A 17,940-nucleotide genomic window follows, 5' to 3' on the forward strand; every position below is an offset into this window, starting at 1 on the left:
ATGCTTTGCTTCTTGTAATGAAGAGATTCTAACCAAACATAGGAACCACTCCTATAATTACCTGGTTCTTTCTCATAGACAACACGGTCATTCGGAGAATAGATCTGGGGTGGTAATGCATCTTTTGGCGAGCCTATGATAGGAAATGCAAAAGGGGGATGTTAAATCATTCAGGCTTATGCAAACCTCTGCATCCAACTTGTTCAACTTCCTGGCATAGTTTTTCGAGAAGGCCTATGGCCTAATATATACCCAATTCCTGGACTTCACTCTTTGAAAATGAAATGTGATGTAATAGGAAATATGTATTCATCGCTATTACTTATCCCTAACACAGAACTCCTGAGAGCCCTTTAATTTCCTGAGTGCTGCGGGTGGCGTGAGCATCTTTCATCACAGTCCTCTGATACTTACATTTAGTCCCCAGTTCCTGAACCAAGAGCTTTTGAGTCCCTCAGATTCTTTGAAGACAGGGCCCTCAATCTGTGTGGTCTGTGCAAACTCCAGGTATTTAGTATCAAAATGAATTAACATGTAGGAAACACAGATGGTGTCTCAGAGAACTGGAGAATTGCTTGGTGTGGAAAATTCGCACATTTAGTGACAGAAGTGTTGTGAGCACAGAAAAAAAACAGTTTTTTTTTCCTTTGCAAAATTGCAAACGAAATATATGGAACCCCCTGCATTATTTTGGGGTGGGTAGATTGTTTCATCAGTGTTCTTGATTTCCAGGGCTCATGTGGCTCTCTTGCCATATTAGAAATAACTGTTTCATGTCTCATTTCTTCTCTTTCTTCATCCTCTTTGAATTTCCAAGTTACTTTTTCCACACATATTCAACACACGGAACTACGTGCTCTCAGTTCGTAAACTGTGCTTATTATTTACGCTTACTGTCCAAGAATTTCTCCCTCGGATACTCAGAACGTCTAGTATGAGACCTGGATAACAGTAAATGAATATTTAGCTACGTGGAAAATTTAAGAACACTTGTACATATGTCTGACTGATTAACACAGCATTACTAGCCAAATGTCCATGCAGGGAAGAGCTGCTGCTTTTATGCCCTATAAATATATGTTAAAGTATCTTGAAAGAGTTTTGCAGTGTGATGTTCTTTGAACATTTGTTTATTTCCATTTTATGAATATGGATGTTTGGCCTACATGTATGCCTATGTATCACCTGCACGTCTGGTGTCCATGAAGGACAGAAGAGAGTCTCGGATTGCTTGGGTTCTCTGGAAGAGAAGTCAGTGCTTTTAACCTCTGAGGCATCTCTCTAACCCAAGCATGGTATTTAAGAGTGTGTGTTTAAAGACTGGCCAGGTTCTCACCCAGATTTCTCCATCTATTAATCATATGTACATAAGAATATTTTACTTTGAAGAATAAATTTTTTATAACTCTAAATATGGTAAATAAAATTCACCCCCAGTTTCACAAATAGGAATAAATTACATAAAAACAAGTTAAGCACAATATTACTAAAGCATCCTTTAGTGAAGTTTAATAAATGTCCAATGTGTCACAGCCTTGAAAAGTAAACTTGTGTCATTTGAAGTTTAGTTAAAAATGACTTCTACAGCTTTGCTGTGTCTGTCAACTACTTATACCTAAATCTGTGACCAAGAACACCTGTTCTTACTTTCCAAACACAGATAAAACTACACACATATAGGCACATAAACTCTAAACAACATCTGAGATCAACATTATGTGATATAATTCATCTGGTTTCTAAAACAAACTTAGATTCTAAATTCAGCCTTATTTTTTTCCTCATGAGTTCATTCAAAACCTAGCATCATTCCAAAAGTAATTGAAGAAATGCAATCACAGAATTGGTGGATTTAGATTTTACTGGTGCTGTGTTAAAAACTTGCACTATTATTTTCTTCCCTTTTTTGTGTTAATTTGTATTGGATCCGATAACATATTCACTCAAGGAAACAGTCTCGAACAGAGACTTGAAACTGAAAATCTTTCCACTAACTCATGCAGCACCTTTATGCAGTGTCCCCATCCATTAAAAGGTGGGGTATGAGGAAAGATGACTCACGTCTACCTAAACCTGTTACACACAGTCTCCATCCCAAGCCGTTCTCCCTCTGCCTTGCTATGCAGCTGATCCCTAGGCCTTGGTCAAAGTCACGTGACTAACAAAAGCACCCACAGACCATTAGCACCCATCTATCCAGCTGTGCTCTCATTCCATGACACCCTGACATGCTTGTTGCTCATTCACATATGCAGTAAGTTAACCAACAGTTACTGATTGCTTACTTTGTACATGGTCCTGCTTACAGGCTCTGGGGTTAAGGCAGCGAATAAATTCTGTATCTTTTTTTTTTTTTTTAGTAGCGTTTGCGTGATTGTGTATAATAACCCATTGAGAGCCTAAACAAAATCTTAGCCCTTCCGCAATACAGTTGTGAATGACAAGTCATGCTTACCTACCACCTTCACACTCATAGTCCTGGTGAGGTGAAAGAGGCGTCCATTTTCTGAATATGTGACAACACATGTGTAATTGCCGTTATTTGAAACCAAGGGGATGAAAAAGGTCAAGTTCATACCCTCAGGTAGTACATTATGAAAATCCACGATTTTAGTACAACCCTAGAATAACAAAAGCAGTTTGCTGTTTAGATACTTGTACACACATAACACATGCAAAAAGTGGCTTTTACACCTCATTTTACACAGAACATCCAAATACCTATGCTATAATTTTCATAAAAGTATTTAGTCAAGTATCTGGACAATGTTATTTGCAATAAAAAGTATATGGATTAAGTATAACTTTAAGTTTTGGTGCATAAGAGAAGTTAAACTTCTAATTCAAGATAAGATATCAAAATTGAGCTTTCTGTCTCAGGTTGAGTTTTCAAACTCTTGGAATCCCTTCTTGATAGTAAAGCAAGATTCATGTTTTGCAATGAAAATTAAGAAAATACGGACGGCTGCAAGCCCTGCTTTATGACAGTCATACACCATTTCCTGTCCCTCCTCGCGGATTCTGTCAATTCAGGAATCGCATCACTTTGGTAAACCTGACACCAATATTGACGTACAGTTTTGGCAATCTTGGCTGTTCTATTGTTAGTTATTTTCAAATGTTTTGTGTTCTTCTCTTAACTTTATTCCATTTTTTCTCAAAAGAGTATTCATTACAAACCGCTTTTAATCTGCCACCCCTAAACGTATAGGCTCAAGAAGTTATTTATGCTTCCAGTTCATATTTTGATATAAATCAGCTGCTATTTTAAAATATAAAACTGGAGTGTCTCTTGCAAAACAAAAACCATAGTCCTGTTGATGCCTTAGTCTCTGGTTGTGTGGTTTTATTTATAAAAAGTCAATGAATCACATGTGACAAAAATCTACTTTAAATATTTACTTTTCAAATATGGATTTTCAATTAAAGTTCAATTTGTGAATGACAAAATAATACATTATCTTTAAGGACTTGAGATCTTTAAGTTCCTGGATATCTGATACTGACTTGTATTTTAAAGTTCCTGTATTTACACATTTAACATTGAAGCTCTGGATGTTTAAGGGTTTTTTTCTTCCTTTTTACTTCAATTCCTGGTTGGTGCATTTTGAAAGATGACAGTTATCCCCAGAAATGCATTTTGCAAGACTTTGTCAGAGGAAATATAGTTGTGCCTCATGGAAATGAAGAGGAACTGATACTGGCTCAGGTAAGACACTTTCTCAATCTGTTTCTTCTGTTGGGTAAGCAGTCCTTCCAGATGCTTGTCACAACAGGACCCCGGGGTTACCCCAAAGTAGGAAGTCAGAAAGGCTGACAACTTATAATGAATTCATGTCAGACGTGGTTTGGGCTGATTTTATTATGTCCCTAGAACTCTATTTGACGGGACGGCACATTTCATTTGAACAGCCACAAGATAGCGTTCCTTCATTTGTTGACTTAGCTGTTCTTAAATCCCTGTGAAGCAGGCAGATCAGGCTGAACGTGTCCCAGTTTTGCTGATAGAAAAAGAAATGAGGTAGATAAAGAGTCATCCTAGACGGCACAGCATAGAGCTGAAACTCGCTTCCAGGTGCTAGAATAAAGGTCTCTCACTGGATTCTGAACAGAGTGAAACTGTTATTCAAAAGCTGAGGTTATAACAATTACAGCAGAACATGTGTTTAACATGCTATATTATCTCATTTGTCCCAAATTTAGAAAGTTTGTAATCTTCTTATCCCATTTTACGAATGAGGAAACAAAGATGTGTAGAAGTTAACGGCTGATTTCTTACAACTTGGCAGTGCTAGGACTGGAATTTCAACTGGATATATTTGCTTTTATTGTGAATCGAAATACATTTGTCTCAAAGGCTTTTACTTTTAACTCCACATAACACTTGGTTATCATCCTATGCTGTGGCCCTGCAACTGGGCCGTATCCCTGCATCTACGTCATACCCCTGCATATGCCATACTCATGTATCTGTGTGACACTCAAGGCCAACACCAGTGTTAAGAGTGTGAAAAGACTATTCTCTACAGTCAGGCTAAACTGGAAAGTATACTTCTCTGCATGAAGAGGTAGATATTTTTTCTGAATTTTTGAACAGCATATACTGAAATCTGCTTCAAAGCTGTTAGTCCAATAGCGTTTTATGAATAAAAAGGAGGGAAATGCTTACATCTTAAATATGTATATGTGCTGTATATATATATATGTATATGTGATATATATATATATAACAACTGAGCACGTTGTTATAGTACAAATGCACATTAATCTCAGTCTGCAGTTTAGTTAGATCATTTTAAATACAAATAGATCTACATATAGACTCTTTAGTATGTGTTCCAAAGACATTATTTTTATAGATAATAAACTAATCCTGAAAGCAATCATTATTATAGCTTCAGAGACATTTGCTTAGAATTCAGAAGAAAAGTGTCATGAACAAAGATTTGGCTACTCAAAAACATAAAACAAGTTTTTAAAATCAAGAAACCAGTTATCACTGAGTCAATTTCTTCAATGGAGCAAAAACACTTGTATAACTAGCAAATGGCCCTTTGATCTGGTCCATTAGTTCCTCATTCTGAATTCAAAAGAGAGAAGTTAAACACAAGACCAACTGGTCAACCACGCAATGGTTGCTATGACAACCAACCACACCACGTAAGTGGGCAACAGCACATGAAATGATTTTGGGGATCCTGGAAAGGAAATAAATGTGTGAGGAGATAAAGGTTGTGGGTAGGATGATGTCACAATAAAAAAAAGTTGCTTCCAGTCTATTACAAAACAGGAACTGTGTGAAAATATGACTGGAAAAGATACGATTTTCTAAAATGTATTTATAGGTGTTCAACCTAGTGGAAGACTGTCATAAATGAAGAGAAATTCATACTGGGGTCAAGAAGTGTACAATGAGAATCAAACAGAGAACCTAAAGGAAAAAAATCTTACTAGATAAAGATTTGTGTTGGATCTAAAACGAGATGGAAAACATTGAAAGCTAGTGGGGGAAGTGAAAGAACCCTCTGGGCACAGGCAAGAGTGAAGAACTTCCCTTCATTCTTGGAGTACCTTTTCTCCTGGATACTACCTGCATTGCTTTATTATGAGGTCAGTTTCTCTACATTGTTTACCCTCCTCTGGGAAACTAACTTCTATTGGGCCAGTGAGGGGTAGATAAGCACTGTGTCTACAGGGCCTGTGATTGGACTAATATTTGACATATTGAGTTTGAAACATTTGTGTTACATGATTGAAATATGTATGAAAGCAGCACAGATACATGTCACAGAATTGAGGGCTCAGAGAGCATGTGTCATATTAAATACACAGACCATTACACGTGGAGTAGGTTTTAGGGGATACTTGTAGTAATGGGAATAAAAATATAGAGAGTTTAAGCTGTACTGTCTGAACAGTTAGGGATAGCTATGGATACTCTGAGTCTATGAAAATCTTGGCATAAACTATGCTTCACTTTGTTGAGTTCTGTAGAGTTTCATAAGTCAGCCATTTCCAATAAAGAGAACTCAGTTTTTCAGTGTTTATAAATATTTACAACGTCCCTTCTATGTGCCAGGCAATGTTAAGAGCTAGACACATAATAATAAAGAATGAGATGGCATACATTTTCATGAAGTTTTACAACGCAGTCTAAATCCATTATTCAATCAATTCTTAAGTGCAATGAAGATTGGCTCCGTTTCGTGCTGTATGTTGGATATTCAAGAGAGGGCAAAGAAAAAGAACTCTCACGCTTAGCACAGAACAAAGAAATATAATCACGAAAGGTACAAAGATGAGCTATGAGTTAGGTTCCCCCAGTGTACACAATAGATGATTCATTTGACCTGATTTAGACTCAAGGTTTCAAAATGTCATATAATTTGGTTTTCAGCTTAAACAATGGATTTTATGTTTTCAGGAGCCCTAAAACTATATGCCAAATGCCATGTATGTATACCTCCACAGAATTCTAAATGTGCAGCTCTCAAAGAAAATATGAACACACTGACTTTATACCAAAGGTTAAAAATCCCTCTCTACAGATTATTGGCAAAAGTGGGAGATGAAGAACCATTCTAACTAGTTGAAATAGTAGCTTGCAGTAACTCAAAATCTATCACACAGAGATTGGATTAACTTCCCAATAGCATATGCCATGACAAAAGTCTGAGCCTGGTAATTTTGCACAAATGTTCTTTCCTAAGGTGATGTCTTTGACTTTTTATTGCTATGCTAAATCAAAAACAACTTGGGGAGGAGAGGGTTCATTTCAGCTCACAAGTCTCAGGTCACCCTCCATTGCTGAGTGAAGTCGGGCAGGACCCTGAAGGGAGCAGCGGAGGCAGGGCCCATGGAGGGATGCTGCTGACTGACTTGCTCAGCCTCCTTTCTTACACACCTCAGGACTGCCATCCCAGAGGTGGCGCTACTCATCAAGCATCAATCAGGAAAAGGCCCTGCAGTCTGGCCTATAGAGCAATCTTAGGCATTTTCTTAATTGACAGCCTCTCCTTTAAAAAAAAAATCTAGCCTGTGCCAAGTTCATATAAAAACTCACCAGCACAGGGTACTTTATCAGAAACCAAAGACAATACTTTGAATATTTTCTGAGAAACATCCACAACAGTATCTAGCCAATCGTGATTTATTTTATTTTAGGTCTGGGAGGAATTCGGGAAAGGGAATATATTGTATGAATTATTTTTATTTAAAAAATATTGAAGTAGAGGTACTGTGCCAAACTTAGTCACAACGGACATGAAGACATTCAGTTTATGTGAACTGTAATCTGGACTAACATCCATTCTGCTATATGGTGGGGAGGATCTTTACAGTTCCCGTAACACAGTTACAAAGCACCCAATTAAACAGTTTCCTCACGGGTTCCTCCCAGCTCATGGAGAAGGGAAAACTGACCTCCCTTTCCAAGTCTCTATAAAGTGAAATTTGAAATAGACAACCATAACAATAAAAAGGGGGAATTAATTCAACCACATGAAATTCATGGGTGGCATGAAAAATAAGTTCTACAATTAAAAATAATAATAATAAATGACAGTAAGAAAAATCACACTCTGAATTTACTATATGCTTTGGGATAGCTACATGACTAAACCAAGATTCTTTTTTTAAAATGTCATATTTTTTTAAATTTATTTATCATGTATATAGTGTTCTGGGCACCAGATCTCATTATAGATGGGTGTGAGCCATCACATGGTTGCTGGGAATTGAACTCAGGACCTCCGGAACAGCAGTCAGTTCTCTTAACCTCTGAGCCATCTCTCCAGCCCTTAAACTAGCATTCTTAAATACATTATGCATTCCAGAAGCCCTTTGACTACCCAGATATTTGGAATTCAGTAAATCACTTATAAAGCATAATATACTTTTCAGATGAGTTACCAAATCTGCCTCAATTGACAGTCACTTACTGAACAATTCATGCCAGGATTGCAGAAGTTCTGAATTAGGGAGACCCTACACTGAAGAAGATAGGATGACAGAGGAAGGAACGACATGAAGAGGCATGGTCAGTCTTGTTCCCCTTTTTCCACACTTCTGGAATGGAAACACTTGGTTTTCTCCTCCTCTAATCTCAGTCCACTGGAATCCTTTCCAGGCCCCACTACCCACAGTTTGCTCTATATCCCACCATCTAGTTCACAAACCAGTATATGTTCAAATATTGTCTTTCCCATTACAGTGCCCTGAGATCTAAAGGTAGGGACTGGACTCCCCTCTCTGTAGCAGTCTTAGGCAGGAAAAGCTTTAGAAACACCTAGAAATGGCCTGCATTCCCAGGATGTCCACTTGCAGCTGGAGTGTTGAATAAATTCAGAATGTAAAGCTAAAGTACATCCTCGTGACATCTGCAGTTGAAGCTTGGCTTCTAGCCCAGTGGTATTTGATACATTTCCCAACAGCATCTCACCTAGGTTTTTGTTACGGTTTTAATATAAAAATATCCTACAAAAAACTCATGTGGTAAAACTTGGTTGCCTGGTGATGGGCTGGGGACAGGTGATTGGCTCACAAGATCTCTAACTTCATCAATACACCTACCCATTAGTGAATTTCTCAGGAGCTGGCTGTGGTTGAAGGAAGTAAGTCACTGGGAACTTGCATTTTAAGACTATCTTTTCCCCTTGCCCCTTCCTGTCTGTCCCTCTACTATCTGGGTGGCATGTTAGACAGCTACCCTCTGTCCTGTCTTTTTAGCCATGTTGATTCTGCCTTGCCATGCTTCTAAGAGCAGTAGAGTCGGTGAATGAGTTCAAATCACTGACACTATGAGCCATTAAAACCTTAAAGTTACCCAGTTGAGGAATTTTTTTCCCAGCCTCAGAATCATTGACTAATGTAGTTACTGACTACAAAACATGGGAAATAGGACACTGTGTTTTCTAAGGGTATTGGGAGAATAAAGTACAGCAGGCCATTTGGAACACATCCTGTACCCTATTAATGACGCTGTCTACCGTTTAGAGTTCTGATGATCACTGACAGTGGTAATAAAGTACTTAGCTTACAGACGGCATTATTAAAGTGGAAGTCACTCATTTCCTCCTCTTCCTTTAAGCTGAACATTCTTCAACTTGCAGGTGGTAGGAGGAAGGCAAAATGAAATGGATTGTAATTATGTAATTTTAAGCCTCCAAGTTTTATCTCTATTACTCTAGAGAACCATTTAACTAAAAAGAAGTGCTGTAGATAGCAGAGGATGACTGCAGAAGGTAGAAAACTGAAATATTAGGACTGTCATCAAAACAAATTGGAGAACACACCCACCCAAAACCTCAGTCCTGACCCCAAGGTGGCAGAATTCTTGAGCTCAAAGGTACCAGTCAATTAGACAAAGGCAGAGAAATGAGAAACAAAAAGAGAAAGAAAACAATGCAACTCACATTAGCAGTTTCAAAATAACCAGAAGATAGAAGGAGTGGCTGTGTTCTCATCGTCTCTTCTCCTTTAAAACAGGTAGTTTTCACCGGGTGTGTGTGTATGTGTGTGTGTGCTTTCACATGTGTGTATATTTGTGTACTTGCATATATGTGGGTTTATTTGTGTTCATGTGTGGACATGTATGTGTGTGTTAATATATATGTATATTGTGTACATATATGTGTATATGCTTGTGTGTGTATATACACAGGCTATATGTGTCTGAGTGTGCACTTGTCTGTGCGCCACTCTCTCCTCACTTGTTCAGACAGGTTTGCTTTGAGGTACAGCCCCCCATTTCACTTAGACTAGTAAATCTCTGAGACTGCAGAACCTGCCTGTCTTGATGTGGTTGCAGATGTGCTTACCACAGCTGACACTTTATGTGGGTTTTGGGGATCCAAACTCAAGTTTCCACGGTATGCAGCAAATGCTTTACCCACCGAGTCATCTGTAAACTGTGAGGAGGCTGCATCAGCAATAGTTACATAGAAGTGATTATTTTCTCAATCTCTTATCTAGATTTTGTGTGTTCAATCACTGTGCTGACTCTCTAGAGACAGACTTACCCACTTTTTCTCCCCCCCCCTTTCTCTCTCTCCCTTTCAGTTTCTCTGTGTAACAACCCTGGCTGTCCTGGAATTTGCTTTGTAGACCAGGCTGGCCTCAAACTCAGAGAGATCAACCTGCCTCTACCTCTTGGGTGCTGAGATTAAAGGCATGCATCACTACCTCCCAGTGACTCTTCTTACTGTATTTCAATTTCTGGATGCTTCAACTATCACAGAGATGCGTCCATTTCTCTATGTACAGTGTGACTGTTTAGTTTCAGACGCTGACACAAGATAGCAAACACTCTCTGCTTGTCTATCTACCTGCTACCCTGATGTCTTAGACATCTCTGGATTTATATGATATTTTCTGAGTTCATAACTTACTCCAGAGAATCTTCCATTTCTCTTATCTTGATTATTAGCATCACCATTCATGAAGACAGGAAATTCAAAAATTGGAATAATTTGATATGAAATATGCAAGAGTCAACTGCTCTCACGGGACATCAAATTTTCTTATGAAAACCAGAACAATTTATCTCTACTACTTTGTATGACTTAACATTACACTTTTTATTAAAAAAAGATTTATTCAATGTTGTTTTACATGAGTGAGTATTTGCCTGCATGTGTGCATATGTACCACATGCCTACATGGTACCTATGTTGAATTGTTTGTTCCTATTGAGATTTCACTGAGCTGGGCATACATCTCATTTATCATGCTAAACCCCACTCTGTGTCTAGTATGAGGAAGCTGTTTATCTTTAGCCAGTGTATTCGCATGTGAACAGAAGACTCCAGCAGTGAGTGGAGTAGAAAGTCACCTTAAAAAGGGCATCACATAGGTAATGGTCTACAGGCATGACCCGGGGAGCAATCCATGATAGGAGTGGAATCTGTCTTGTTCTGAGAGAGAATCCTAGGCAGAGGCCATGCATGGGGAATATGAAAAGAAAAATAGAATGTGTATAGGAACACATAGAATTGAGAAACTGTCATGCCGGTGGACAAGGAGGCTTCTCACAGTAAGGTTTTGCTTTTCGGCGTGAATCTGTTAATATCACCTCACTAATACTAATGCTAATGCTAATACTAATATTAATACTGTCATCTGTAAATACTTCCGTGCGTATCTCTAAACTAAACCCCATCTACAATATAACTGAGGCCCCACTGTCCCACTTAAAAGTAACAATTTATTGCTATTATCTGTGTTCCACACTCAGAATATTCCGGTTTTCTATTGTGTTTTGTGAAACAGACTCCAACTTTGGCCCATACATTGCAGATGGTTATCGTATCTTAAATCTCTCTGTCTCTCCTGCTCACTTACTTCCCTTCCCACTCTCCTCCCCTTCCTTATTCTCTCTCTTGTCTCCCATACTCAATCCCTCCATATCTTTTTCATTTGTACTTATTTTAGCACACAGCAAAATATATGCAGAAACCAGTATGATTGTGTGAATTAACTATTGAGTTATTACAACGTATATTGTTTTTGTAAACACTAGCAATACCAGGAATACTGAGAATCACCATTTCAGGCCTTCCACACAATCCTTGTCAATCAAACCTCCTTCACTCTTTTCTCATCCGAGTAGATACCCATGTATGTGTAGGTCCATTGTTAGGTATGTGGGTTCATTCTCTTTCTTAAAAAAAATTGTTCCATATTTCCTTAATTTGGTACTTTTCCCTTTTATATCAGGAGAACCATGCATATCTGGTTTTCACTTTGCTGATTTTAGACTCATGATGTAGTAGCCCCAGGTTTTCCTGTGCTCTCTGTGTCTCTGGTATGTTAGCCCATGGCATGCTATTACTTTCAGAAAGAGAATAATTCTTATTTCTCTGTGTTTCCTAGTTTTCACGATCACACATTGATTTCCCATATAACTAGTTAAGTTTCAAAATTCTCATTACATACTCTGGTGGACTGAAACCACTGAATGTTTTACCATTAGTAAATTTCAGATTGTCCATTTCTGGCCCACAGAAGGCATGAGAAAAGATCATTTAATGATGGAGGAGGGCTAATTGTCTATGTGTTGCTTTCATTGGTTAATAAAGAAACTGCCTTGGCTTTTGATAGGACAGCAGCTTAGATAGGTGGAGTAGACAGAACAGAATGCTGGGAGGAAGAAGGCAGTGAGGCAGACACCATGCAGCAAGTCCCCAGGTCAGACATGCTGAATATTTCCCGGTAAGCCACCACCTCATGGTGCTACACAGGTTACTAAATATGGGTTAAAACAAGATGTGAGAGTTAGCCAATAAGATGCTATAGATAATGGGCCAGGCAGTGTTTAAATGAATACAGTTTCCGTGTAATTATTTCGGGTGTAAGCTAGCTGGGATCTGGGTGGTGGGAAAGCAGCCCGCCATTCCTTTTACAATTTAAAAATAAATTAATTTCATAAAAAAATACAAAATGCATTGCAAATTTTTTTTAACAGAATACTGGTACAGTTAAAAAAAACTGACTACTAAGTCATTTCAGTAGCAATTGACCAAGAAAGACAATTTAAACTGCTGAACTGCACTTGTGAATTTGTCTATTTCCCCCTCAAGTTCTGGCAATTTCTAAGAACTTCATGTATTTTGAAACACTTTTGTAAGTCAGAGATACTTCTGTTGTTTCGTGGCTTCCCAATGAAATGATCTTGAGACTATTGTGAAATGTCCGTCTTCTCTCTGGTAACACTCACTGTCTTAAAAATCTCCTTTATTATATATTTGTGTTGCCACTCTCACCTTCGATTATGGTTATCTTTTTACTTTTAAATTTTCTCTTTACTTCATACCAATCTTCAGCAGTTTCTGTGCACTGTGTGAGCATAGGAATGGGTATACATGTGTGCATGTGTGTGAATATATGGTTGTGTGTACTTCTATTTGTACATATGTGCACATATGTATGTACACAGGTACTTTGGTATGTGCAACGTGTGCATGAGTGTATGTGCACACATATGTATGTGTATATGTGCATGTGTACTTATTTATATACATGTCTGTGTGTGCATGTATATATTTCTGTGTACACATGCATGTTTGTGTGTTTGTGCATGTGTGTATATGTACATGCTTGGATTTAATGCTATTTTCCATCTTTCTTCGGTTTCATGTGTGAAATAATTTCTGCACATTAAGTTTTTAATATTTATGTAAGCTTCAGACAACTAAATTCTATTTCTGCACCTATTTATTTATGTATAATATCATTTTCCTGATGTAGGCCCGTTTTTAAACAGTCATTAATAATATAGCTTTCTGATATACTTTTTTTGCGCAGAAATATTGTTTTATGCACCCTTTTCTTGAAACATAAATGGGACTTAATTTTTTATTGCTCACTTTCATCTAAAAAGAACCTTTTCTGGGCTTTAGAATATGATTGTATCTTCATATGAACAGAGATTCTTCAAAATGCCTCAGTTCTGAAATGTTCTATCCTTCCCTTCCTTCATGTCTATCCTCAGTCCTGAGATGTTCACATTTTTTCCTTCCTCCAGGTCCAGCCTCCGTCCTGAGATATTCCCACTCTTCCCTTCCTCTGTGTCCAGCAAGGCCATTTTCTTTCTTTCTTTATACTGATCAAATCTTGCTGGCCTTTTTCTTTTCCTGTAAGCAGGGCATCAAACTGCAAGGCATCAGGCATTGTAGGCAAATGTCTCCCTAGTCCAACAGCTCCTCCTTGCTCTGGCTAGCATTTCTGAGAAGCACAACAGTAGAACAGCCCCAGCCTCATCAGAACTTCTTGCCGGAGGACTTTTGTGACTTGTCTCAGGGAGTGAAATTTCTCCCACTGCTCAGCTCCTAAGGAGTTTTGCTGTAGACTGTGTTCGTCACGTTGTTGCCAGTGGATACTCCACGAGATTCAAAGGCTACACTCTGGTGTCGCCACACGTGCCACCTTCCAATATTCACATATGTTGATAAAACATTTTTCCAGATCCTCAGATGTGGACACCAAAGACGAATGGTGCCCACAAATGAGGGCAATCCACAAAACGCACATGAATAAAAAATGACAGTCTTGACTCATCAAGGGGCTGAGATTCACATCATGAATCAGCAGCATCTGACCTCCCAAAGCAGTGAGAGGAAGCGGGCAGCATTTCTTAAAATGTGTTCCTGGGAGTTAACAGAAATCAGGTAGTTAGTTCTGGGACTCCAGAGAACAACGTGTGGGAAACAGTGGGCTGAGGAGAAGAAAACCACACCTCTCCTCCTAAAACAGAACAAAATAAGAAAGGGGCAGAAGTGTGTACAAAGATATTAATGAAGAAATCAAAGATCTGAATAGCAAAGAATCGGTGTTACCATTCAACTCAGGTATTTATTGCTATTTAAAAAAAAATTACATGCTCTAGTTTCCTTACCTTATACCAAGTGACGGCTGGTTTGACACTGGGAGGAAAGTAACCATCTACATTTGGACACGTGATGTTATGAATACTGTGCTCGATGTACAGTTTATGCACCGGGAGTCTCATGGGGGAATTGAAGCAGCTGTCCTTCTGAACGACTTCCAGCGGAAAGGCAACCTTGCAGCAATATGTAGTGTTCCTGAAAAGACAAAACATGCCCAGAGCACGGAGGCCCGTCTGCATTTGATGGCACATAGCGGGGACTTCTTTACACATGTGAATTCACGTGCCTCTTAAGTGACTCGCTGAAATATTTCTCACACTAATTAATACTATGCACTAAAAAGCAAACAGAGGCAACTGCTACTAATGTACTAAAATATTTATACTCGATCCATGACCTCAAACATGTATTTTAAAGTGTTCATTTCAAATACTCTCGTCGGCACTAGTATTACTATTAAGGCAAAGGGAAGGACGGCGTGTTTAAGGGTGCAATCAACCTTTGAAACAGAACAGTTTCCAGTTTATGACCAGTAAGGTTTGGAATCTTTTTTTTAGAAGATCAAGATTTGAAAGGGGGAAATAGAGACAGTATGTGATCCAAAACATCCACCCAGTGTCCCCTGTGCCAGGAAAATAAGAGAATTCATAGAAAAAACAAACTAAACAGGTCATAAAAAAAACTATGGCATAGTTTTCAATATTGTTGTACACACCTACCAGCAATGATGAAGGCAGAAACAGGTACAGAAAGCATCTTGCAGTGAGGGTGAAAGTGTGCAGTATTGTTCGCCCAGCCTGAGCCACACCTTCGTCAAGCTGCGTCTCTACTACACCTCACCCTACATTTCTATACTAGGTCTCCTATACAACGAACACCTTGGATATCCCTCAATTATATACATGATATTTAAAAACCATGTAAGTATGTGATAGCCATTATCTATTATCTTAGTAACATTTAAGTTCAACTGTACCATTTGAACATGAGAAACCAAACATAAAATAGAGGAAATTGAATCTAACTCCAAAGCCTTAAACATTCCCAAACCTTTCTGGCAGTTTGAATGAGAATGACCCCCATAGCTTTATACATTTAAATACTTGGTCCCAGCTGATGAAATTCTTTGAGTAGGGTTAAGAAGTGTGACTTTCTTGGAGGAGGTGAGTCCCTGGGGAAAAACTTTGAGGTTTCAAAAGCCTATGCCATCCCCATTTAGCTTTCTATAACTTATGGTTTATCATCAACAAAAGACTTCTCAGCTACTGATTCGCTATCATGCCTGCCTACTGACATGATTCCCACCTTAATGGCCATGCACTATAACCCTCTGGAACCAAGAACCACAACTTCAGTGCTTTCTTTTATAAGTTGCCTTGGTCATGCATCTTATCACAGCAATAGGAAAGTAACTAGAGCAGAAGCTGGTCCTGGGCTAGGAAAGCTATTGAATACCGTAAGCAGGGTTTAATGGGCCACCATAGTTGGAGCTCCGAAGATAGTCAGTGGAAGAAGAGTAACAGAGGTTCTGCACCATGAGGTGCACAGCAGGGTCATCAGCAGCACCAGGTGCACAGCAAAGGTATAAGTCAAGCAGAAGCAGCTAAAGGGTCCTCCCCAGGGACTGACCAATGGTTACCCAGGAAATGGTAAAGGATTAACAGTTGTCAAAGTTGAACATGTATCCCTCTCTTCCATGGTATAGATATGGATGCCAAAGCTCCAGATTTGTGAACAACTTGCCTCAGGTCACCAGCTAAGCATTAACAAAGGTTTTGCGTTTCTGTTTCTCATCCAATCCTCTTTTTGATACAATTTGCTTGAATGACATCACTTATACCATTTTGGCATGTAGATAATAAGAACAGGAACATTCCATGCTCACTGGAAGTGTATGTGTAAGTCTAAACCTTATTCCAATAGAATCATTATCAAATGACAATCTTTAAGGGGAATCACAGGCTACAAGCACTCTCCAAACACTAGTGATTTAAAGATTTTTTTGGGGGGGTGAGGTTTGGGTGGAGCAGAGAACATAGCATACATTTATCAAAACGTTGTTCTAACTTTCAGTGAAGCAGAGGTAAGACTCATGAGAGAGCAAGGAAATGGGATTACTAATTATTAGAGGATCAACTGTGTTCATAGTTCCCATTAATTCAAACGTTAAGTATTTAGCTCAGAACCACAGAACTGGATTACACATGGAACTGGGCCTCTCAAGACACAGTAAAGGCAGATGGGGTTGTACATGGACTGCCATCCAATGCAACTACTTGATTATAAGTGTAGATGAAGACACACAGACTGGAAGCTGAAGAGCGGGAGAGAAGATCAGAATCTGTAAGCTGCACACTGGAAATGAAACCCTCCAGCCAACTATGAGCTCAGACTTTCAGTCTCCAAAACTGATATCAACAATATCATATATTGTTGATACCAACAATATTATATATTGCTAATAAATAGTAGAAAATTGTGCTAAATTAAGTGAGAGACATGTCCTATATATGACTTTAGAAAGCACATTGCAACTTGGTAGCAAAATGAACTGTGAGAGCTAAGCCTAACTTTGGTGATTATTTTTGAAGGGATTTGAATATTAAAAAACAAACATTGGCATTGATGTGCAGAGAAGAAAATGGGCATCTTGAAGCAGTAACAATAAAAGGCACATAGCTGTTTCGAGAACAAAGACGGATTGGATAAACTTTGGTTGCTTGCTTTAAGTCGTATTTTTGGATTCCCAATGGCATGGTATTCACTTGCTTCTGAAGAGAATTTTGGTTGAAATTTGAAAAGCACTGTGCTAAATATATTCGATACATCCCAAACGGTCTTCCTTCTACAAACATACCCAGAGTGTGGTGTCTTTGCCAGGTACTTCAAGAAAAAGCCAAGCATAACAGATATGAATTGGCTCTTCATTGTTCATTTTCCAGGGAAACGATGCCTCCAGGCAAGGTAACCATGTAGGCAGGATCCAGGGCCATGGAAAAAAGCCAATAAACTCAACCCCAGATTCTGACAACATTGCTGTGTATAAGAAGCCACCCGTGAAGAATAGTCTCAGAGACAGAACCTCTTTGCTCACCTCCCATATCACTGAGGAAAAGCATAACCCATATAATGTGTCCTTCCCCTGCCCAGTTGTCACGGCATACTCGTGATTTAAATAAAACTCTAGGGACTTTAAGGACAAGGGAAAATCACCGCCTAGAAGCAGCCTACCTCAACATGCAGGTGTAATTGCCTGTGTCATTGAGTAGGGTGGGCCGGAACCAGAGCACATCTTTCTCCTTACTGATGCGATTCTCTGGGAGGCGGAAGTTAATGGGCTCCTCCAGGTCCCGATCTTGCCTGGTCCAGTACCAGATCAGGGTAAGTCCAGAGGAATGGGCAGTGCTATAGTTGTATTTCAAGAAGTGTTCAAAGAGGGGACATTTGATGCGGGCTGGCTCGTCTTCAAACACTTGGATTTGTCTCATTGTATCTAGTCCCCAGTCATCACAGCGTTCTGGAAAAAGCAAAAAGAAAGGGTAGGCGAGTCATTTCC

General features: G+C 38.9%; 1 protein-coding gene across 6 annotated transcripts in view; it reads right to left on the reverse strand.

The window, feature by feature from the left end:
* The window catches only part of Il1rap (interleukin 1 receptor accessory protein), a 139,159-nt gene that overhangs the window by 33,904 nt on the left and 87,315 nt on the right, over window positions 1-17,940 (reverse strand). For all 6 annotated transcript variants that reach the window (XR_015736680.1, XR_015736681.1, XM_087901787.1 and 3 more), the window contains 4 exons: window positions 17,616-17,901; window positions 14,393-14,579; window positions 2,456-2,621; window positions 62-133 (listed from right to left, as the gene is read on the reverse strand). Coding sequence is in view for 4 of the 6 variants with exons in the window: in XM_087901787.1 (XP_087757913.1) it covers window positions 62-133; window positions 2,456-2,621; window positions 14,393-14,579; window positions 17,616-17,901 (711 nt within the window). In the remaining 2 variants the exon portion in view is untranslated. The remainder of the gene's footprint in view (window positions 1-61; window positions 134-2,455; window positions 2,622-14,392; window positions 14,580-17,615; window positions 17,902-17,940) is intronic.

Source organism: Myodes glareolus, chromosome 2 (genome assembly GCF_982192425.1).
Source record: "Myodes glareolus chromosome 2, mMyoGla1.1, whole genome shotgun sequence".
Lineage (NCBI taxonomy): Eukaryota > Metazoa > Chordata > Mammalia > Rodentia > Cricetidae > Myodes > Myodes glareolus.